The sequence below is a fragment of the Dinoponera quadriceps genome, unplaced genomic scaffold, assembly GCF_001313825.1.
Source record: "Dinoponera quadriceps isolate SergipeBrazil2010 unplaced genomic scaffold, ASM131382v1 scaffold848, whole genome shotgun sequence".
In the NCBI taxonomy this organism is placed as follows: domain Eukaryota; kingdom Metazoa; phylum Arthropoda; class Insecta; order Hymenoptera; family Formicidae; genus Dinoponera; species Dinoponera quadriceps.
The window spans coordinates 221,826-242,616 of record NW_014555128.1 but is presented as its reverse complement, the minus strand read 5'-3'; the positions used below and the strand labels follow the sequence as shown (position 1 = coordinate 242,616).

The following is a 20,791-nucleotide window of genomic DNA, read 5'->3' as shown; positions in this document are numbered from 1 at the left end:
GGGTGAGGGGGGGGGGGGGGGAGAGTGCGAGAGAGGGAGGCGGGTGAAGGAGAAAGAGGAAGAAAGAGAGACAGCTCGAGGGGGAGTCCGACGGGGGCGGAGAACGAGGGCAGGGACACGCGGAAGAGAGATCCGGAGAGCGCGGAAGACGATAATTCGGAAGCGGAACGGTGCGCCAGCTATCATAATATCGGTATAACAGCGGTTCTCAAAATTATAATCATTCCCGCGAAACCGGGATTACTCCCCCTCGATATTGCCGGCGCTCAACCGGATATCACGAGAGCAAGCGGAGTGGAGGTGAGCGACTCGATCAAATTTTTGCGCTCGCTCGGTATGCGCGAGATCTCACCTCGACGTCCCTCACCGCGCCGTCGGCGGCTGTGAAAACTCGCATTAAAACTCACTTATCATCGTTCCCTGAAAGTTATCGAACACGAGAGACGGGTAGTATCACGCGGGGGTGGATGTTGAATTCCCGTAATAACAGGCCGATGACAACCACCGGGTCTGACGCTTCGGTCACCAGCCGAACGTAAACGCTCTTAATGTCCGATGACTGTGTCGTTTCACCAGATGTAAGGTCACACGAAACCTGACTCCGCAATATAGATCAAATACGGGGAACTTTAGCTGGAAAAGCTAAGGGGTGGCACTCTATGGGCCGTGACCGAATCGTCGCGCTTTTGTGACGCGTAAGGTCACGCGGCAAAGTGCGAAGGAACAACCAGTTCTCATCGATCCTTCGCTCCAGAATGCGCGCTTCTTCGTTCGCGTATGCTGGAACACCCGGAGAGATTTGACCCGACGAAGATTCTCTCGGTGGTAAGAGACTCGGCGAACTCTCGGCTCCCGAAACAGCGTGCGAGCGAGAGAGAGAGAGAGAGAGAGAGAGATGTGCGGGGGGAGGAGGAGTCTACTTGGGTTATTTTCCCATAACCCAACGTGGATGGCCCTTGTTTTCAGGACGCTCGGAGTATTTGGATAGCGCAAGACGGTAGCAGGATGCGATAAGGCACCGGCGTCGTAATTCAAAGATAGCGTCGTGTTTGACCTCGGTATAGTGGCTTCTTTGTAGCTTTGTAGCCAGTCTCGCGAGAGACAAGGAGCGATATTTGCGCTCCGGCCGAGTCTGGAAACAGGAAACCAGCGGCAGGATACGTTAGACGGAACGCTTCACGAAACCGCGCCGTTCCAAAGTCCAGAAGAAGAGTCCATGAGAGAACGGTTCTGTTATGCACGTTCAAATATTTCCTGGAAATTAGTCGCGTGCCTCAAAAAGTGCAACATTTCATTTTCGTCCCGTATCTCGCGTCTACTTATCTCATCTTTCGAATTCCGCAATTCACCGGGAAAAGAAAAGAAATTTATATCGCGGAGGTGGAGCGTCGATTGCGGCATGCGCAGAGAAAAATATATCTGTTCGGATCGGATAATAAAAAAAGAAAGCAACAAACGGATATATCCAATTAAGTGCGATGTCCGATCATTTCGTCATTCCATCCAATCAAGTGCCTTTATCCGATGAAAATAACAACGGATATACAAAGGGCAAACTATTACCCGACTCATCGGTAACTTCATCGGATACTTCATCGAATAAAAGTATCCATCGCTTGGTCGGACAATGAAAACAACAATCAGATGTGTCATTTAATCGGTTTATTCGACGGAAATTGTTCTCAATGTAGACAACTCTTTCATGTTAGGCGAAGGAAGCACATAGTCAACGTAGGAATGCATTCTCGTTTTATTCGGGTCTCGGTGGTCGCACGGCGTACCTGGAACGTGTCATACGCGGACGACGTTAGGTGCGTGCGAGAGAATACAGACGCAACCGCCGGTGCAGTAACATCAGACAGCATTTAATCCGGAATACCGAATACGAGAGCATATCGCCAGCCCCGAGCGATAGATTTGGGCAATGCGCGAGAACGGGGTTGCAACCCTCGGTTGGAAGTGCACCCTATCCCTCGACGGGCCATTAATAATATACCCATATTGGACACAATTCACCTTGAAATTAACCGGCAGCCGATTGGTAAGCCTGGCCAAATTGACTTCGAAATTGACAATTTACGATCGCTCGTCCGCTCGCTCGCTCTCTCGCTCGTTAGCTCGCTCGCTCTTTCGCCCCGTTCTTCGCGTTTCGGCTCTTTTTCTCGCCGGGCGTCAGACAGCGTGACGCGCCAAATCCATCAAAATGCCATCGCATTCGCGATCGTTGCCGACGAGAGGAGATATATGAAGCTCGCTGAATTTTCATAAATTCACCGCGCGTCGCCGATCTACGGTTCCGTATTGTACTTAAAATTCGCCACTATTCCCCCCCCCCCCCCNCCGCATACCTGATTTTCACGAGGCGCTTCTCACGGGGCGACCGAGAGACGTTTTATTCCGGAAATATTTCGCTCGAAATGCAAATCTCGTTGTCTCCTGCGTGTGGGAGCCGCGCGTATCTCGATTTTTTTCATCGCGGCTATTGTTGTAATAAGAAAGAAAAAAACAACAACACGACGACGACACCGGCTGTGACCTCTCCTGATCCCTTGCGTCGTCGGGACGTATCGACAGGAAGGCGTCGGTGTAAGGAATTCTACGCGCGGTGTATTCCGGATTTAATGTGGCGTAAGACACAGGTAGGGTCAGCCCGGTGGCACGCACGCGATGTCGCTCGCATGACACACCACCTCGCATCTTCCATCCTCCCCTTCCTCCTCTTCTCCTGGCTGGCACGGCTGGCTCGCTCTTACCTTTCCGTTCTGCGATCGCTCCGGACGCGAAACACGAATGGCAAACATTTGCGTTACAACGTAATCACTGTTGCCGCGCTAACAACACGAGCGAGCGAGTGACGGAAATATACGGGGAAAAAATCCAGGGGAATTTGCCGCAGCGCAATGATCTCACTCGTGCGGCGCGAGGACTCGAGAAAAGTAATTAAGGCGTGATCCGATAACTCGTACTCGACGATTCGACGGAGCGGAGAAAGCGGGTGATTGTTATTTCCACAACCGCGCATGCAACGAACGTTAAATTGACGCCTCGACTACTACGGCGTGCGAGACGACCCGTCGTCTCGTTTGTTTCCTCACCGAAGGAGACGACAGAATAGGAGTATTTCTCTCACATCGATCTTAACGGGAAATTACTTATCGTAATAGTTTATCCCGGTGGAGGAATCGCGGGAAAACGCTCACGTTAAATAGCGGGGAAGTCAATTGCTCACGGAGCCGCGCGAGCTTTCCACGGAAGCGGCTGCCGCATAATTAAGACAATTAAGGTGCCCGCTATAAATCACAACGTGCTCATCTACTTAAGCCTTAATATCAGATCGGCGATCTAAAACGAGAGTACCACTTCCACGTAGCGCGCTCGATCCGTCCCCGGTGCCGTTTCATCCGTTCCGATCGCTTCTTTTCTATTCCCTTTCCCTCCCGGCCGGCGGAGGGGGATCTCTCGCGGATTTCGTTGAGATTCGCGCTCGGATATCGGCGAGAAATCGACCGCGTATCAGGACGCGAACGCAATTCCACCTGCGTCTCTCCTCTCTCGGCCGGGCCCGCCGGCAATCCGAATCGCGAATTCGATTCGATCGATTCGATCGACTCCGGCCCGCGTTTTGTTGCGCGAGGCTTTTTTGCCGCTTGCACGTGGCGCGACTGCATACCGGATACGCGCGGACGAGCGAGCGAGTGAGCGAGCGAACGAACGGTTGAAAGAGCTAAAGACTCCTCGGAGTCGATAGATCGTTAAACGCCCCATCGCTTACGAAAGCCGTGTAATTCTCTCCGCGAGTCCCGCCGCGCGCAGATCGGTCCTTCTCTTTCGTTCACCCCCTTCTCGCCCCGCCTGCCCCTATTTACCTCTTCTCTCCGCGTTTCGTGCGCTGCCCTCTCTCTCTCTCTTCCTCCGCACGCATTTCTCCGATCCTTTCTTCCTTTTCCTCACAATCCGGCCGTCGATCCGTCTGTCCCTTTCCGGACGATCCGCTGCTTCTTCTCCTCTCCACCGGAGGTGCAACGATCATTAGGGCGGGGAACGGATCGGGGCATAGCACCTGGCCCCGATCATCCGCAACTCTTAATGCCCACACGCAATTTCGACTGAGAACCCGGCCAAGTACAATATAGAAGTGTGCGCGGCCGAATCTAATCGGTCGATCGCACTCCGAACTCGCCGAACGTACAAAACGATCGTCGGGCGATAATTTCCAGCCGTCCGGACCGCTTCGCTCCGTTCGTTGTAAGTTGAGAGAGAGAGAGTCGAGCCCGCGACTCGTTTGCGAAACGCGAGTGAGGCGGATGTCCGACTCGTTCGAACGGTATAAATCATGCGACAAAGAGAGACGCTCGCGAGACGTCCGCCTTCGATCGTTCGTTACGATTAAGGCCGCTAATTGCGGTCTACGTGTGTGTATAATTCGTGCGATACGCCGCGCGCTCGTAAATACTGAAACTCCGCCATCGTCCCGATCTCGGCACACGTCGGAGACACTCGCGAGGGAAGGAAGCCACCGCCCGACTCTCGTGTAATTATTCGGTACCTTCCGGCAACGGTATTAAATTCAAACCTCGCGTCAATAATTGCGCACGATCCGGGAGCACAAGGACGGAGAAGCCGTACGGTGAGCTATGCGCGTTCGTCATCCCCGGTGTTGCCCCGACAAGTTTTCGTCGCGAGAGATCTCTTACCTGTGGCCCGTTTAACTCTGAGAATAACACTCGCGATCTCGACACCGGAGTAACATCGTAAGCCTCTCAGGCCTCACATTACGCTAAAAGCGTACGATAAGCGCTAAAAAATATGCGTGAAATTTCCACCAGGGTGGTTTTATTTTTGTTTTCACTTAGATCTTTTATGATTTTTATTTCCGTATAAATGAACATCATTATCGTCTGAAGCGATTTTTTAAAATTGAAAACGTCAATTTATAAAACGGAGAATATGAACTTGTCATCCACATGACCATTCCCGGGTAAAATTCGTTATCAATTTTTATTTATCGTCTTTGTGGAGATTGGTTGCCGTGAGAAAAACCAGTTACTTCAATAGATCGGACTGATAACAGCAGTGTTTACGTGGAGCCAACTTTTTTCTGTTTAACAGAGAAATAGGAATGAGTACGTCTTGCGCGAAACAGTGGAAGAGGGGGTAAGCGAAAGTGTTGCGAGCCACACGGTACACCCGTGATACGTGCGATATATTGTTGCGAGAGGCGATTGTCTGCGATTAGCTGACAACATCGTGCCGGTTGTCGCTAGGCACGCGCGTTATTTCCCTTTTATTGTATTGGTATTTTCGTGCCTTAGAAACGCGAGATTAAAAAAGAAAGCGAAACATCCTCGGGAGCTTCTGAAGCCGATTCAGTACGTTTCTGCATAGCTTGTGACAGGACGTGATTCGTGCTACGCGTTGTCGATTGCTCGTCGTCAATCGCAATTTATCCATTGAAATACTTCTTTACAATAACTGCGCGCGGTATTTGCAAAGTTTACCGAGTGTTATTGAATTTGCGTTCACACTTTCAATTCTTGTTAACGTTTCTGAGAGTGAGTGCGTCGCGGAACTCTCACGCGTGTGTTGTGCCCTTTCAAGGAAGCAGCAAATTGAAGAATCATTGTCTTATAGTTAATGCGCCGTTGTGTTATTTTGAATTGAACTTTACGCTCACAAGAGACTCTTGTTCACATGCGCACAGAAAGAAAACATGCATATAGCCCCCCGTAAGGCCTGATATGTTACTGGTAGGGTTAACTCACGCCAGAGAAATCATCTATCACCGGCAGAGCGATCACGAACGATGCGGTGTTGGTAAAACGTTTGATCCCCGTTCGCCCCGGAAGACAGATTAATACCCACGATATAAAAGATCAATCCGGCCCGAATCGGTAGCGCGCGCGCGCGGTTGTCGCAACGCGCGATTATTAGCGATCTCTTGATCCCTTGGCCAACTACGGTCCACGCCCGTTTGTCGTTGCCCCGCCATTGTTTCGCCACTAGTCACGTAATGCTGGAGATATTACGTAAATATCTGACTCCTTCGCGAGCTGAGGGAGCTCGTGAAGAGAAACAATCGGACGTCGCGCGCGCGAGGCGGCTTCGTTCGCCCGCAAACATAAACTCGTGCGAATTATCGATCGAAACAGGTGCGATGCGACAAGTGCGAAATAATCGTCACGCGTCACCGCTCGCTCGGAAGTGACGGGCGCACCCGAGACACTAATTTGCGACGCGGCGCGTCGCGGCGCCCTTTTCTTATTTCGCTGATATCGCGCGGTACGCAAACAAATGCGCATTATGCGGATCTAAGCGCTCAGAAAGTGCGCTCGTGTTTTCGGTGTAACCTGAAGCTAAGCGGTTTAAGAGATCAACGCCGGTATAAACCGGCCGTCTGAGAATCGTCTGGGGATCCCGTGCGTGAGAGGCGGCAGTGAAAAAGGGATAGAGCGAGAGACAAGTAGCAAGGCGAAAAAGAACGTCGGAGGGACAGAGAGAGAATGAGGGAGTGAGTGAGTGGGGAGGGGAGAGGAAGATTCCGGGCAACGAAGAGGCGAAGTGAGAGAGGGCAGGCAGAAAGACGGGATGAAAAATTAGATTTACAAATCTGTCTTGACTACTATGAGATTGCTCGCTTACCGGTTAGCGGTGCTCAGCCACCGCCGCCGTCTCGTTACGCTCCAACGATCCTACTCGGGAAATATTGCGGTGCGCGCGCGCTCGTGTATAGCATACATAAGCTTAATCAAGAGAACGATGTTGTCGAGTCTCTGGAAAGGCGCGCTCCGATCGAGAGTGATCGAGCTGAATGCTCCGGACTTCCTCGGGCTGGATGAAAACGTGAAATCGGCGATCGGGGAAGGTTGAGAACATCCGCGGACAGTTAGGTGGTATATCGGGAGTAAAGAAAGGACCCGCGCCGATAACACAACGAATCCGGGATGTTTCCTCGCTTAAAGGAAAAGGCGGGCTCGTGTACGTACTGTACGCATGTATTTCACGCGTGGTGTCGCGCGTGGGTGTGCGTGTAAGCGCCTCTCTGGCGCCTGCCGCCTATGAAAAATGAACTTCCCTCCCGCGCCAGTATCATCGCCACTATCGTACAGATTGTTTCAACGGAGATCTTCCTCGTCTGGTTCGCCGCCGACAAAGCTCGAAAGGTGCCAGTGACGCTCATCAAAAGAAAACGCCGGCCACTCAGAACCGGGTGATTCTAAATCGCGAGTCTCTCGAGAAAGAGTAGCCGGTGCAGAGCTCGTGCGGTCTTTCGAAAAACTATGGCGTACAGCAACATCGCCGAGTCGGTTGGGAAAATTCGAGAAAAATTACGCGGTTATGTTTTCGCCGAGGACGTTCGAGTGATTCGCGCATAATTTTCTTTGCGATATGAAAGATACGTTTGAGCATCTCGAGGTTTATCGAGACTTCTGCCGGATCTTAGGCTTCTGACAATCAAATTGGTTATGCGCGATTTTACTTTACGTTGTGTACATTTCAAGAGTAATGATAAGCGACGCGTCTAACGTTGGCAAATCCTCCGCTCGGTGGAAGCCGCGCGCTATTTTCCCGGGCGATTTTCATTTACCCTTAGTCACGTAAGAGTCCGCTCTCGAAACGTTCGCACGATCTACGTAGATTAGCCATTAAGGTTACCAAATTGGTTCCTCGGTTAGTGAGCCGGGTGTTCCTTTAATGGTTCGCGCGGCGGCGCGGCTCCTCCGGAGATTCCTTTCCTCCCGAGTTCTCTCAAGTAATCTCGAAATCTGAACTCGAGATCCACTCGAGGCGTCTCACAAATAAGACGCATTCCCGGAGGAAATATCAGCGGCCAGTCCTCGCGACGGTTCCCACTTTCTTCTTCCCTCCCCCTTTCTTTCTATTACGTTCGCATCGACAGCGTCGATTGCAATTACTCGCGGTACTTGCAGTTTACCATCGACAGTTCGCATTTCCAAACTCCTCGATCTTTCTCGCCCGATCAGCCGGCCGGATCGCTATCGCGCGAACGAATCGCGAAACTCGTTTTCGTACGCACGACGAGGCTGATATTTCCTCCCGAAATTCCAGCAGATAATCGGTCGCGACGAATGTCGTGACCACGACGATCGGGGTAAGACGTTACCTCGATGACAGGTGTCTCTAACCACAGTAACTCTCTACCACTGTACAGCTCCAGGCCAGGAAGACCCCCAAAGCGCGCTTCCGTTGGACTGAGCCTCGCAGCCAGCCACCTAGCCGCCGCGGCTGGTCACCATCCTCAGCACTCCCTGAAGAAGCACAGAATGGACAACGGCGATTATTACGAGAACGGACACCTCGGTAAGTTTCTTTACTCAACGCAGTATTTCACGCCGGACGGTCTTTCACCCATGCGCATTGGCACACGGTGAAGAATAATCATTTCTACGAGTTTGCCACGAAAGAAAGAACCGACTGAAATGTCAAGAGAAACACGACGATTGCGATGTCGCGTCGAGGATGTAAGTGCGATAAATCCCCCCGCGCACGGCACAGTGTTTTGCCATCGGTTGATCTTTCACCCCGCGCGTTAGAATTGGGTGAATAATTTTTACGATTTCACGCGGAAAGGGGGAGAGCCAATTAAAGAGGAGAGAATTGCGCCGAGGATATGCAATCGCGGGATTCCCATCGTTCTTGTTAAACACGAAAAGTTTGCAACCTTATTTTTCCGACGAGTCACGCATCTCTCGAGAATCCAATATTGGAAATGTACCTCTCGAGAATTACCGAGGAACAAATTCTCCCACTGATTAGACGAGATGCGTTCCGAAAATTACGGAAAAAATGTTGCATCCTTTTCTTAGCTAATCATCACGGGGAAAAGAGATTTTGCTGGAACGGCAAATATCCATCGATATAGTGACAGCAGGACAAAATTTGTTCAGACAGCAGAAAGATTTGTTAAGAATATTAATCGCTATTTGCCGGATATATGGACGAAAGCAAAACAATTTGGTTACGCCGGCTAAATTTGATCATCGTAGCACCGACAGCAAAATGACTTTTTCCGTGTAACAAATCTTTCCGCTGTCACAAACAGTCAAGAAACAATTTGCCGTCCCGGCAAAACTTGTTTCCCCGCGATGGTTGGCAGACGTCGATTCGAAACTCTGGCGCGCGAAGAGATCCGCGGACGCAGACGGTAGTTGTGTCAAATAGAGCGCAAATACATAGGCGCGTACTCTTGGTGGAACGAGGGCCACGCGCTTGATTACTGCCATCCGTATATGCGCTGGCACACGGTGACCCTACCGATCAATTAATTAGGGGAATCAAACACACTTGGAGTGAGCAAATTAACTGCGACTGCACCGTCGTGTTGCGGCCTGCGGTGGCGGTCACCGATACCGGGATATCGGTGCCAATATCGTGCGATCCCTTTACGCAAACGGTCGCTCGCTCGCGCTGTCTTCATTCCCAATATCGGATTTCGATCCGGCCGCTTCTTAACCGATTTCCGATTCTCCGCGCGACTTTCCGCCTCCCCCGGCGAAAACGCGGCGATCCTCGCGTTTGATAAATATTATTGATAAAACGGGGTACGTTATTAATTGCTTGTTTATTATTGTTAATAGCATAGGCGGGACTGATAACATTATAATCTCGAGCGATATCATTTCTGAATCTGTCCAGATACGCCGGACGTTGAAAACATCGCGCGCTGAAAACATCCGGAAGCGATAAATGGGCATACAATATTCATTGGTTTATTTGCGCGAACTCTTTGTGCTCGGCGATAGCGCTTTGAAGGGTGTCCGTTGGGATGCGCTTATTTCGCAGATATATATTATCATCGGGGGACAGAGAGAGTGAGCGAGGAGAGGAACGGATAGATGGGCGAAAGGGAGCGGGAGAGAGAGAGTGCGAGTGAGAGACCGGGAACGTTATTGCCGTCGACGTCGAGAGAAGGAAATCGTTAAATCACGTCATACGGCGGCGGCGTCGATCGACGTTCGGAAATTGTTTAAGCAAATAATCGCGAACACGCCGGCCGACCAATTTTACGGGCAAATACGTTTCACGGTGCAACGTTAATGAATTAATGCCGCGGCGTTCGCGCAGCCGGCCGCTATGCGCTCTCTCGCCGCTCGTCGGGGTAAACGTTGAAACGGCCGGCAATTAATTACGGCCGTGCGGTAATTGTATAATTGTTTTACGATTGGAGCCAGTCCCCCGCAGCGCCTCTCGTCGCCTCCGCCCCGGCACCTCGCTCGCATCCACCGATCCGCTCGCCTAAAATATACGATCGTCGCGCGACGAATTATAAAAGGCCTGGTAAAACTGCGCGCGTAGTTTTATCAAAATCGCGACGGAGCTTTTTTTGCGAAAGAAAGCGTGGCGCAAAAAGAGTGAGATAAAATCTCGCCGAGGTCAGCGCGCGGCGCGCGAGCGGACAATTTTTTTCAATTTCGCCCGGTGAACGCGGCACTTCCCATAACGCAATTAATAAACTCAACAAGCGAGATCCGATCGCGATAGCGGGCGCGAAACATCCATTCGGGAGCGCGGCGCACAATGGCTGGCTGGACTATATGCGTGTGTGCGCGCGTGCATGTGTACGCGCACCAGCACTATCGGCCGATACGCATCTATGTTATCTCTACGAAATTAAAAGCGATGAGAAAAATAAATAGCCGTGGGTGAGCCGGACAGACGGTGCGAGTGAGAGGGCAAAGAGAAAGGGAGAGAGAAAGAGGGGGGGCAGAGCGATGGCGAGGGTCTTAAAAGCGGCTGTTTAGCTGAAGCCCACGGTTTGGATTGCAAGCTCATCCGGCCATCCCTTAAATCGATCGCGCCGAAGACAACGTAAGGCCGCAATTTCCAGGAATCGAAATAGCTAATGGGATTTCGCCCTAATCATTCGATGCCGCGATCACGACGGCGTATCATTAATCAAATTGACCCGGCGCAATTTATGTTACACGACCTAATGCATATCGAATTGTTTATTAGCGCGCGAACTAAGTCAATTATCCGTTCCGCTCGCAATCGGCCGAATATGATGAGCATTAGCCGGAATGCGACCGAATTTACCGTCGATAAATTCCCGACTCTTTCGACGCGCGCGCTCGCCACGTGATCGTACAATGAACTCGATCTCCACATCCACGACGGCCGCGTTATAACTAATACATTATGTCGACCGGCGTACTCGTTCGCTCGCGTTTAACGGATAGCGGCGCCTCGTGGTAAATTTCGGGTAGCTGCTCGAAGAGCACACGCGAAGAGAGAGAGGGGGAAAGCGTGTCGCGCTCGTTGGGCGAGTGAGTGGGCGGCGGGGTGGTCGGTTGATCGGGCGGGGGTGGACCGCGGCTTGAAACGACGGTGTACTGCCAAGCGAATGCTCATAAAAGCATTGATTAACTGTTGGCGGTCGTAGGTCAGCCGGCACACGGCTGGCTCGTGTACCAATAAAACCCGGCTAATAGTGGCCCGACATCGCTTCAATATCATGCGTCGGCCATCCCGAAAGCGCCCGCGCGACAATTTTCACGCTCGGAACAGCGGCGTAAAAGCCGCGGAACGTCCGTGTTATTCTCGCCCGCGTCGCATTAACTGGCGTGAAGATTCCGTGAATCGCCCCGTTCAACTCTCGTTTGACGTCGGAAACGGATACATCGGCACGTACGGCGGGACGTAACGAGACGTAAAAGATTGGCGTGTGCGCCGCGACGATGAATCCTCGGACGGCCAAGGACACGCGCACCTGCCTCTTCTTCCGCTTTTACCTTGAGGAGGCAATCCGGCGCGCCTGAAGATTGCTTTACGCATTTCCGGGAGTCGCGCGTATGCGAGATTTTAATTGCCGCCGGCGCATGGGTACTTAATGAGCAGTTATGTTTTGTGTTGATGGTTTGATAGGGAGAATAGATTACGGGAGACGAGAGAACGGGCGTCTCTCTTTCCTACGACGGCGTTACTTGTATATGCATAATTAGGTGTTATCAATGGTCGGTGGACGAGTTAATAACTCGCGTTATCGCTAATTTGTTTCCTAATTACGCGTTAATGTTTAAAACAGTCGGCTGAATGCGTAATTAAAACTGACGGGTTTTTCCGACGGTACTCCCTCGTTTCGTACGCTCCTTATCAAATCACGCCACCGAGCTTCTTTTTCTTCGCGTTTCCTTTGTAAACAGAAAAAAAAAATGAAGTGAAAAAAGTAGCTGTCTTGCGCGGAAAAGAAATCGTCGCGCACGATGATCGAACATCGCGATTTGCACGCAGAGAGAAGGTGTTAAATATCGCGAACAGCGGATTTTGCAGGCGTGATGAAAGGATCGAGCGTATATATACACGCACACATGCATACTCACACGGAGCGCGTATCAGTTCTCTCTTGACCGCGGGCCATGGGAGACGGCCTACGAAGTTGCGGTCGACGGATACCGGCCAGGTAGCCGCGCGAGGTAATTAACAAATTGGGGAAACGGCGATCCGCCGGTGAGTCGCGTGTGTGCGTATCACGTTGATGATTCTTGCCGCGAGACACGGATATCCGGATTAAAGGGATACCCGGAGATACACGAGAGAGGGCCGCTGGAATTTTCATCCCGCTCACGGGAATTACACGGGATCGCGCGCTTTGTCCACGATGTCGGATGCGAGGTCAACTGGGACGAAGTAAGTGATCGTGTGTGCCAAGTAATTCGTCGTCAACGTACACGGCCGACGTTGTACCATTCTCGCAAATTCGAGGCTACGGTACAATCATTTTTATTATTGAAGGGAAGATATCGATGCCGGTATTATTGTATCAGCGATATCTCAACATCTCCAGTCACTCACGGTCCCGCCTTTTTGTTCGTGTTTTACCACTCCTTTTCTTGCAAGGGTTAAGCTACCAATTTTTTTCTTGTTTCTGTAGGTCGCTTGCCGCCAGGAATTATCTTATTCGATCAGACTAATAATTGAGAACAGTGGCCTTTTTTTCTGAGTAATAGAGGAATAGAAGTGGGGTGTAGTGTCTTGCACGAAACGTGGAAAAGGGAGTTAGCGAAAGAAAATGCGTGTAGGCCTCGCGGACCTAACATGTTACTGTCAGGGTGAAATTATCGGCGCGTTGCGAGCGAGCGAGCGAATGAGTCGGAGGTTTGTTTCCCGGGCTGAATTCAAAGGCGAGCCAGCGGAGCGACGATCGGAGAGGGTCAAAGAGAAAGAAGAGAGAGGGAGTCGTGGGATATAATCTCGACGGTGTATCTATCATTTTTTGCCCCTGCATTCGGGCCAGAAACGTTTCGGCCGATTTTCTACCCCTCATCAGTTACAATCAAGGTTTACTATGTTGGCCCGGCGCAGCGCGGCCGCGCTTGATTGTTTTTTACGAGAGGAAACAAGCGGACGACGCGACGAAAAAGCGGCCGCTCGAAGGGAAATGCAAGAAGGCGCCGGGTTAACCGACGCGAGGTAACAAAAGCACCGGGCGTGTATTAAGCCTCTTCATTTTTGTAACACCGTTACGGCTTTACCGCGCGCCGCCGCGACCGTAAATCAATCGCGCTTCGGGATTTTCGCGTTTCATCGCTTTTTGCGCTGCGTGGAAAGAGCAGCCGCAAATGAAGACATCAACAGAGGGGGGGGGGGAGGAGACAAGGAAAAACATCGGAGTTAGGAGAGCGTGGAGGATGTCTCGGTATGCACGGTATATTTGAGGAGAAACGGTATTATTGGTAGGCTATTATGGGTAGAGGAAAAGCACCGATTCTGATATAGGTATGGAAAGTCGACGCACTCGTGTTTCTCGGCTGTAACGTACCGAAGTACTCTGCCGAACAGTGCGTGAACTTCGTTTAGTGCGCGCAGTAGCTCGAGCTGAAGTGGCAACTTCTGTTTGCAATTGTAAAAGTAATCATTCGCAAGATAATATGCAACAATTTTCAAAAAACTACATTGTATACAAGTAGAGAAACCGTTGCCGTTTTGCATCCATACGCAAACATTTCATTTCCACACCTTCGAAACAGTATTTTAGGAATCTAAAACAAACAGCACGTCGGTCTCGGTGTTTTGCTTCCATTATTTAAATTTTTGTATCACCAACATCTCCGCTTTTCATTATACGCGCGTTTCTCGCGCGGCGGCTGCGCGCACGCACTTCGTGAGAACGCGATCGCGGGGGACCGTCGCGTGAAAGTGAGCGAGTCGAGGGGATGCTTCTCGATCGAGCCTCTCGTTTCTGATATTGCGTCCCACTTTATTCTCTCATTTACGGCGCGAGGAATGCGAATAAAGCCGGCGGGAACGCCGAGTCGCGGCACGTCGTATAGAAAACACGGTCGGATCTTTGGTCGGGCGACGCGTTCGCAACAACGTATCGTACGACTTGTTGGTCCCGTTTAAAAATAAAGGAGCAGCCGGTACTGACACGAGCCCGCGGTCACGTGCATGCACGCGAGTCGCGCGCACACACACGCGCACGGACGCCGCGCGAGGGCCGCCATAAAATCCGTGCCGCCTCTCAAAGCTCGCGGGACACGGCAGAATTTTAGTACGACTTAATTACGACGGTCCTCGCGCTGCCCTGTCGTCCTTTTTATTCCACCAAGACCCCGGCGCAGCGCCTTTACGACGCTCCCGCGGCTCTCCGCCCAGTCGAGAGGATCTAGGATCGTCCTTCTGCGTACCGGTGGTGTTGCAGTGTTTCGGGAATCATTATCGCCGATTTATCATTGATTTCGGGCCGCCTTCGTCGATTTGCCGAGTCTCCAAGTGTTATATCAAGAGATCAGTTACACACGTCGTATTCTCTACATTCCTACGACTGAAATTCCATTCGAAAGGCAGAGTGACGGGCGAATCACTCGAATTTGAGTGACTTTTCGCACGTATTAAATGAATCCTTCACTCTGAATCGTCGAATGAATATTTCCGTTCGAAATCGAAGAATGAATATGACGTATTACAAAATGCAGATATATATATAATTCATAGAATATTAACGCGATCGGCGTTCGCGTTTATTACATCGAGCGCGTTGGCGAGAGCCGCGGAGGGGCCGGGCTCCGACAGAGGAGATCGGCGAAAGTGAAACGCTTTTTCGGGCGAAGTGACGGCAATTTCCTGCGATTAAAACCGCGACTAATTGGCTCAAAAATCTGTACAATTTCCGCCCCCTTCGCGGCCAGTCTCGACGCGCGCCGGCTCGGCCGCTGCCGATGGCGTTGTCGGTGGTGGTAGTCAACAATTTACTCGTTAGCGGCCCGGCCGAGTGGCCGCGCCGCTCAATTAACTTGCGAATCAACGAGCCGGCCGCTTTGTCCGCGCGCGAATATTTCTGTGTAATTCGTACGCGGGCCCTCGTGACCAACAAACGCGCGCGATGCGGGAAATAAAAAGAGACGGACGGCCCACCCCCTCGGAGTGTGAGGGTCGGGGAGGGAGGGCTAACAGAAAAATAACGGCGCGGGCAAATGAAAACCGACACCGGCCGCTGTTTCCCGACCGTAAAAGGCAGCCACGGGTGAATGTCTTTCGTGAACGATGAAAAAAAAAAGGGGGGAAGAGAAAGAGGAAAAAATAATCGCTCGTTTGTACCGCGACCGCGCGGTACGCGTGTTACGCGCGCGTGGAAATAATCGTCCTTGCAAATTACTCCGCGCGCCGTCACTCTCGCCGACCCTCGCACGGCTGAAAATCCCCGGGTTTTACAGCGTTCCTTGGGAGAAAGATTTGTCCGGCGACCAGCGTAACGGAAGGGTCCCCCCATTGGCGCACGTTGCGCGCCGCTTTAACGGGCGCGGCTTAATCTTTATTTTAATAATGGCATAAAACGATAAACAGCGTACTCGCGCGCACACACGTACTGCGTGCGGACGGGACACACGGGGCCGCGCGTGTGAACGGCGCACGCGGCTTTAAATCGCTCAACAGTTGGACTCACATGGCGCATCAAACGACATAAACCTGATCGTCGTAAAAACCTTACGAACGCGCTCGCGGCGCTTTACGGCGGCTACGTATGCGCAATTCCGTTAACGTCACGCGCTCGTAACAACCGTGCACGGTCGTGACGAATCTCTTCATTGACTTCTGCATCCGAGCTTTGCTTTAGTCGATGCATTCGCGTCGCTCGTAAAAATACGTTCTCCTTTGTGTGTGTGTGTGTGTGTCGTTGAGAAAATATAATAACATATAAGGTAACTGTCCTAATCATGAGTCATTTAAGGTTAGAGTGACTTTCGTTTGTTTACAAAAATTCGACGGTCGAATGTTAAAATGATTTAGAAAGGATCTACCAAAGTCACCGATAAACATTACAGTTTTTAAACAGGATTATGTGATTTCAAGTTAATTGACTCTAAGTAAAATAATAATAATTAGAAATAATGGATAAGTTCTAATTATGGTTCAGTAAATTATATTGCGTTTTTATAACGGGTCATACGATACCAATTCTGGATGAAAAGAAAAACTGGAACTCGATCTATAACTGGGACCGTTACCTTAATAATATTAATAACAGCTTTATCGAGCGTTACACATATGTGACGAATACAACAGAAAATAACAGAATGCAGAATAGAAAGAAGGAAAACAGAAGTTGAGGCAACAGCACCGTTGCGGTTATTATTACTCGGATATATTATCGCGAGATCGATAATGAAATTGTGTACGAGAGGATTGCGAGTTATGGAGAAACGCTGTGCAATGTGATTCGTGCGAATTCGGCGATGTTTTCCGGACTAGATTGCGAATAATGAAAATACCTGGCGGGTATCGCGCGATCAAGAAAACCGGTATCGTTCGTTCCTCGTCTCTCTCTCTTTCTTTCTCTCTCATCTCGGCCTCTCCCTCCTTTCTTCCCCCGTTTTTCTTTCTCTCGCTCCTTCTCCCACTACGGCGCGGCTTCATGCTCGTCGACGCACAAAAGTGGCCCGTATCAGCTTCTGGGCCCATCCAGTCAGAAGATATTAATAACAAAATATGATATAATAGGAGCATCCCCTGCGAAATACAATACAATGTTTATGCAGAGGATTAAGCGATGTTGCGAGGTCACGTGAAAAAGTATCGACCCCGCTGAGACTGGTGGATGGTTCGCCACGCGAATAGCCGCGCCGGACTATTGCAACGCTGGCCGGCGGGCAGGGGCAGATGGTTCGGGCACACGGGCCCCAAGTTTGATCCTCGATTTTGATTAGCCCGCGGGAGAGATTTACCTTCGAGATTAGGATCGGGGATACGATTTTTCGTGACGGTCAGAACGATTTCGAAACGTAATGTTTCGCCCGTTTGTCTCCGTCGTCCGACATCTCGCGCTTCCTTTCGACCGGCCGCCTCGTCTTCCTTATCTTCTCGCTGGCCGGTTTCCAGCCACGTGGACGCGAGAATGCGAGTGAAACAGGGGATCGCTAGGAATAATTTGCATCTCGCGTGCGAACTAACTGATCGCGTTCCGCGCACGTAAAAGTTCGTCTACCTCTTTTTTGTCTCAATATCGGCCGTAAACCGGGAGGTACATCGTCGTGGACGTCGTCTATCTATAAATTGCCGCGCGATTCTCGTTAAAAACATCCGATTGGCTGTGACAAAGCCAGGCAGGCTTCAGCAGATCATAAGACGTTGAAGAGTCGAGTCGATTCTTACGATGAGCGTGCGAGGGGGTTCGAGAATCGTTGCAACGCGCGTTACAACCGGTTACAACCGATATTATGCGAGAGATACAGACGGACCATAATGGAGGACGACGGGCATTATGTGTTACGATAGCCGGACGTGAAATCTATCGACGGCACCGATAATCGAAACGCCGAAATTCCGCCGGTCGGCCAGTCGTTTCCTCGGGCCGATAAATTTGCGGAATAAAATATGCGCCGATTTATATTCGGCCGGCCTTCGTTCGCGAGGCGCGCTTTTAGACGCGCGGCGAAACCCGAAATCTGGCCCCGCGGGTACGATCGGGAGGAATGTATTCGTGTGCGCCGGGGATAGATAATTTCGCGAAAGACGTAGCCGCGATCGTACCTAATTTTATAAATTCGGAGTACGTTCATCGAGGGCTCTCGGCTCCCCCGGCGGAGAAGATGGACGAGGCAAAAGGACGAAGACCGCGACGAAAAAGGAGAGAGACAGAGAGAAAGAGCAGCCGAGCTGGAGGGAGTAGAGATAGGAACAAAAGGAGATTCAAGATCCCCAACGGCCTCCGGGTTGGCACTGTTATGCAGAGCGCCCGAAGACAAAGCGACAGGATACGTCGGGGAAACCGTTAAAAAGTGGACGATAGGCCGGTGATCAAGAGGAAAAGGAGGGAAGGCAAGGATGACGTTAGCTACGACTCGGACGATGAGGAAGGAGAGAAGGATGAGGTGGTGGTGGGAAGGAAGGAAAGAGCTGGAGAAAAGAGCAGAGAGAGAGAGAGAGGAAGACGAAGCCTACGAGGGAGACGATCGTCTACGAACCACGAGGAGTGTAAATAATACTAAGGCTGATTGTGGGCGTGGCTGACAGAACTCTAAAAACCTTCGACTATATATCAAAGGGTTTACTGCCCTTGGATGATTCTCTCTCGTAGCGCAGAAGAGACGCGTTGGAAGAACAAATACTGGACTGCGCGCGAGAGCAGTGGGAAGCGGGAGAGTAACTCACCGGCGAGAGGAGGCTGAGGGAGGAACGGGACAGGCCGAAGAAAGAGGAAAGGACTCGAGGCTGCGGCGCTACTCGAGGATTCGGTGTAGACTCGGCGAGGAAAGCCGTGTCTGCGCGGTGCATTATTGTCGTTACGGTGCACCGCGAGGAAGATTGGTTGCTTCTTCTGCCTCCTCCTGCCGCTCTTNCCCCCCCCCCCTCCTCCTTTTCTTCGTCGGGGCTCGTAACCCCTTCGTGGCTTCTATTTATCGGCATGTAAGGTGCCTCGCCTATGTCTCAATATTCCTGCGTGGCTCCTCGCGACGAGCAGCAGTCGTAAGATGAAGCAACCAGCCGACGGAGTGGTTTCTTGTACGCGCAATATTGGCTGAAAATCATCGTGACATTATAGACTCGCAATGCTCGTGTGTATCCGGGTGCTTCTCGATTAAACGTCGCCCACCATGCGGGTATTATTCCCGCGATTCGTCCGAATCGTAATTGTCCACGATCGAGCCGGCGCTAATCTCGACGCGCTTTTGCAGACTCCGCTCATCAATCGCGACATGCATCTATGCGTTCCGTAATACCGTCCGATCGGTCGATTAAGTAGGATGGGTGCGGTAGAAGAGGAAAACGAGGAAAGAGGAACAACAAGGCGAAGGAGGAGCGAGGAGGTGTGGATACTCATGGCATCCACTCTCTCCTCCGTTTCTTTGCGGACTGGACGTTGGGAACTACCACGATGGCTGCCTGTCTGCCTGCTTGCCCGCCTGACAAAGAAACATATGGAAGTGTCCCTCACCTTCTCCCTCATTTGGATGGACTTTGGATATTTTATAAAGCAACGAACAGTAAAAGACATACATTTTTTCTATGCTTTCTTGCACGCGTTTAAGGGTTGAAATCAACTCTTCGGAGGGAATTCGGTAAAATTGATTATGAATAAATACTTTCAAAACCGTGAGATGTACGAGAAAATGCTTCAGATAATAATATATTGATGCTCTTAAAAATGGTATATTCAGGTTTTTCAAATATGTTACTTAGTAAACCCTAAATTCATGAGAATGTTTTAGATATAAATATTTTATAATTTGACAATTTTTCGAAAATATCGTTAAGGGCGCGATACTAAATAACAATCCGAATATACCATTTTTAAGAGCATCAATGTATTATTATTTGAAATATTTTCTCTTCATATAATATATAAATATATATATATAGATATATCTTATATCATATACTCTTTTTATATTATAAATTTTTATTTATTTTGTATTAAAATTTTTTTTATGTATCCTTATATATGTAATATTATAATTTATCTATTTTGTCACTGTAGCGTGTAAAAATGGAATTCAAAATTGAGAAATAAACACTTATATTATTTAGCACAAACTTATTATTGTCCATCGTTTATTATTATTCCTCTTCAATTAAATACTCTTATTTTATATTTAATTTTTCACGACAAAAGGAATTCCATGCCACCTCCTCGTATTTTATATTCTCTTGATATAAATTTATAAAATCGAAAAAATTCCTTTTATTGTTGAATTTTCGCATTTGAATATCAGGGAAACATGATGAGCAAAGAGATAGTTCAAAATCAAACCGTGCTACCTTCTCGCTTATTATATTTTCCTATTACAAATCCACAAAATTAGCGAATTTCTTTCGTCATTTACCTGAATTTCGACTTTTTGATATTAGGAACACATAATAACCGATGAAGTGACAGCAAATGAAGTCGTGCTACCTTCTCACTTATTATATTCTCCTATTACAAATTCATAAAATTAGCGGATTTCTTTCCTCGTTTACCTGAATTTCGACTTTTGGTATTAGGAACACATCATAACCGAAAAAGTGGCAGCGAATGAAGTCGTGCTACCTTCTCACTTATTATATTCTCCTATTACAAATTCATAAAATTAGCGGATTTCTTTCCTCGTTTACCTGAATTTCGACTTTTGGTATTAGGAACACATCATAACCGAAAAAGTGGCAGCGAATGAAGTCGTGCTACCTTCTCACTTATTATATTCTCCTATTACAAATTCACAAAATTAGCGGATTTCTTTCCTCGTTTACCTGAATTTCGACTTTTCGTATTAGGAACACATCATAACCGAAGAAGTGGCAGCGAATGAAATCGTGCCACCATCTCGCTCATTATGTTCTCCTATTACAAATTCAC

At 49.7% G+C, this 20,791-nt stretch overlaps 1 protein-coding gene across 3 annotated transcripts in view; it reads left to right on the top strand.

The window, feature by feature from the left end:
- LOC106743025 (dachshund homolog 2) overlaps nucleotides 1–20,791 on the top strand; it is a 219,268-nt gene that overhangs the window by 76,591 nt on the left and 121,886 nt on the right. For 2 of the 3 annotated variants that reach the window (XM_014616494.1, XM_014616492.1), the window contains exon 2: nucleotides 8,171–8,319. In XM_014616494.1, coding sequence (XP_014471980.1) covers nucleotides 8,171–8,319 — 149 coding nt within the window. The remainder of the gene's footprint in view (nucleotides 1–8,170; nucleotides 8,320–20,791) is intronic. The other variant, XM_014616493.1, reaches the window with a different exon arrangement.